The 1,886-nt window shown below is 38.5% G+C and overlaps 1 protein-coding gene across 1 annotated transcript; it reads left to right on the top strand.

The window, feature by feature from the left end:
* The first annotated feature begins 1,226 nt into the window (after window positions 1-1,226).
* LOC105312939 (glycine-rich protein DOT1-like) lies at window positions 1,227-1,703 on the top strand. Its single transcript, XM_011405969.1, has 2 exons — window positions 1,227-1,446; window positions 1,495-1,703. Exons 1-2 carry the CDS (start codon window positions 1,227-1,229, stop codon window positions 1,701-1,703), a joined length of 429 nt encoding a protein of 142 aa, XP_011404271.1.
* Window positions 1,704-1,886: the final 183 nt, after the last annotated feature.

Consider the following 1,886-nt stretch of genomic DNA (forward strand, 5'->3'; position numbering starts at 1 on the left):
TGTCAATTATGGTCACATATTTGTGACCATAATTGACAAAAGGTACCTTATGGCGGGTAGTGAAATTTGTCTTTCTAGCCTAAGAAATCCAACTTCCAGAGCCCCAATTGTCATAAAATTACTCCACATGATGCAAAAAGTTATCATGAAACTTTTAGAAACAATGATTGTCTAACAAAGCACTCACAGGTTGATATTTTCAATTATAACGATCAATTTTAAAATCCACCATAAGGGCCCTTTTGTCAAATATGGTCACATTTTATCCAATGAATGCAATGTAGTGTTAAAGAATGTCAGACTTGGAAAGAGATTTAAAAGGTGAAGGGTTATTCCTCTTTTTGAGCAGATGTATCTTTAGTGGTTTGTGATGTATGTTTGTGACAAACATATGTTATATTATGCATACATATTTAGTATTGCATATATATCCTGTGTGTTTACATTACTTGATGTTGATGATGTTTCCTTTTTTACTTTGCTTTAAGGTATTTACAGCTGCAAATTATTTAATGATTCAGCAATAAGGTGTAATGTAATACTTTCATACCATTGTGAATGTAGAAGCCTATTGTCTGATTTTGTTTGTGGTAACTAAATGTATTTCTAATAATAATCACCATTGTAACATTATGTATCATTGTAGCTCTTTCATTAGTTGTGCTTTCACAGATGGGCCAGTTTCCAGCTGCACAGGGTTTATATCACCATAGTTTTAGCAATTGAATACATAGTAAGATAAAATATTGTGAGATTTCATAGTTTTTTATTATTGTGTTATAGATAATGATCCAAGGCTATAATTCTTCTGATGATTACCTCATTAATCATGGCCACAGTTACAGTAAGTATTTTCTTTACTCATTATAAGTTATGTATATCACATAGTAGGAAGATTAAAGCTCAAGTATTCAAATTGTTTTGCCTTGTTGAACACTGTTAATCTAGAGCATTTCTATTGTACTTTCTAATTTGGCTTTACGCTGAAAGATATTTGACTTTTTATCATGTTATTAAGGAAAAAGTTATCTTTTTACATGTAGATCTAATTAATAAAAGTTATAGTTCTTAGTATAGGTGTTCCTCCTGCCCCTGCCTCTCTAAGGCCTGGCTCTTGGAATATTATTTGTACTAAAGTAAAATGGAGACAGAGTTGATTAAAAAGGTACAGCAGATTATTTCTAAATCTTACAAATTGACGATTCACTTGGCGAAGTTGCCAAATGATGTTTTGTCTCTGCTGCTGCAGAGCTGCCATTCCAGGTGGAGCTGCAGGAGGTGGCAGGCCTCCAGGTAAAGGGATTGCTACTGGAGGTGGTGGTGGTGGGCCTGCAGCAAATGATGGTGGTGGGCCTGCAGCAAATAATGGTGGTGGATGTGGTGGGCCTCAAGTTATTGCCGGTAGTGCTGTTGGTGGTGGCGGTCCTCATGGAGGTGGTGGTGGAGGCCCTCCATCTCCAGCTACTGGTAGTGCTGGAGGTGGTGGGCTTCTAGCTACGGCCGGTAGTGCTGGTGGTGGTGGCAGGCCTCCTAGAGGTGGTGATGGAGGCCCTCCATCTCCAGCTACTGGTGGTGCTGGAAGTGGTGGGCCTCCAGTTACTGCCGGTAGTGCTAGTGGTGGTGGCGGGCCTCCTGGAGGTGGTGGTGGGTTCCTTCCATCTCCAGCTACTGGCAGGGGAGGAACTCCATCATTCTCATCATAATTCAAAAACTACCAAAAAAAAAGAAAATATATTGATGGCTACTGTAAGTTTGTAACTAAACTAACTTTCTGCTTTTTCAAAAAAGTTGCAAAACTTCGATAACAGTTTATTTAAGAGCTGTATGCGGACTGCGGATATTGCCGGGAAAATAGCAAATGGAGCTGAATGTAAACTTAAGTAGTT

This window comes from Amphimedon queenslandica, unplaced genomic scaffold (genome assembly GCF_000090795.2).
Source record: "Amphimedon queenslandica unplaced genomic scaffold, v1.1 AMPQUscaffold_13376, whole genome shotgun sequence".
Taxonomy (NCBI): Eukaryota; Metazoa; Porifera; class Demospongiae; order Haplosclerida; family Niphatidae; genus Amphimedon; species Amphimedon queenslandica.

What these genes read in the sequence shown, in the direction of transcription:
- LOC105312939 (XM_011405969.1), top strand. Translation starts at nt 1,227, where the DNA reads ATGTTTTGTCTCTGCTGCTGCAGAGCTGCCATTCCAGGTGGAGCTGCA. An exon ending in TCATGGAGGTGGTGGTGGAG is followed by an intron (nt 1,447 to 1,494) that starts GCCCTCCATCTC and finishes GTGGGCTTCTAG; the next exon opens with CTACGGCCGGTAGTGCTGGT.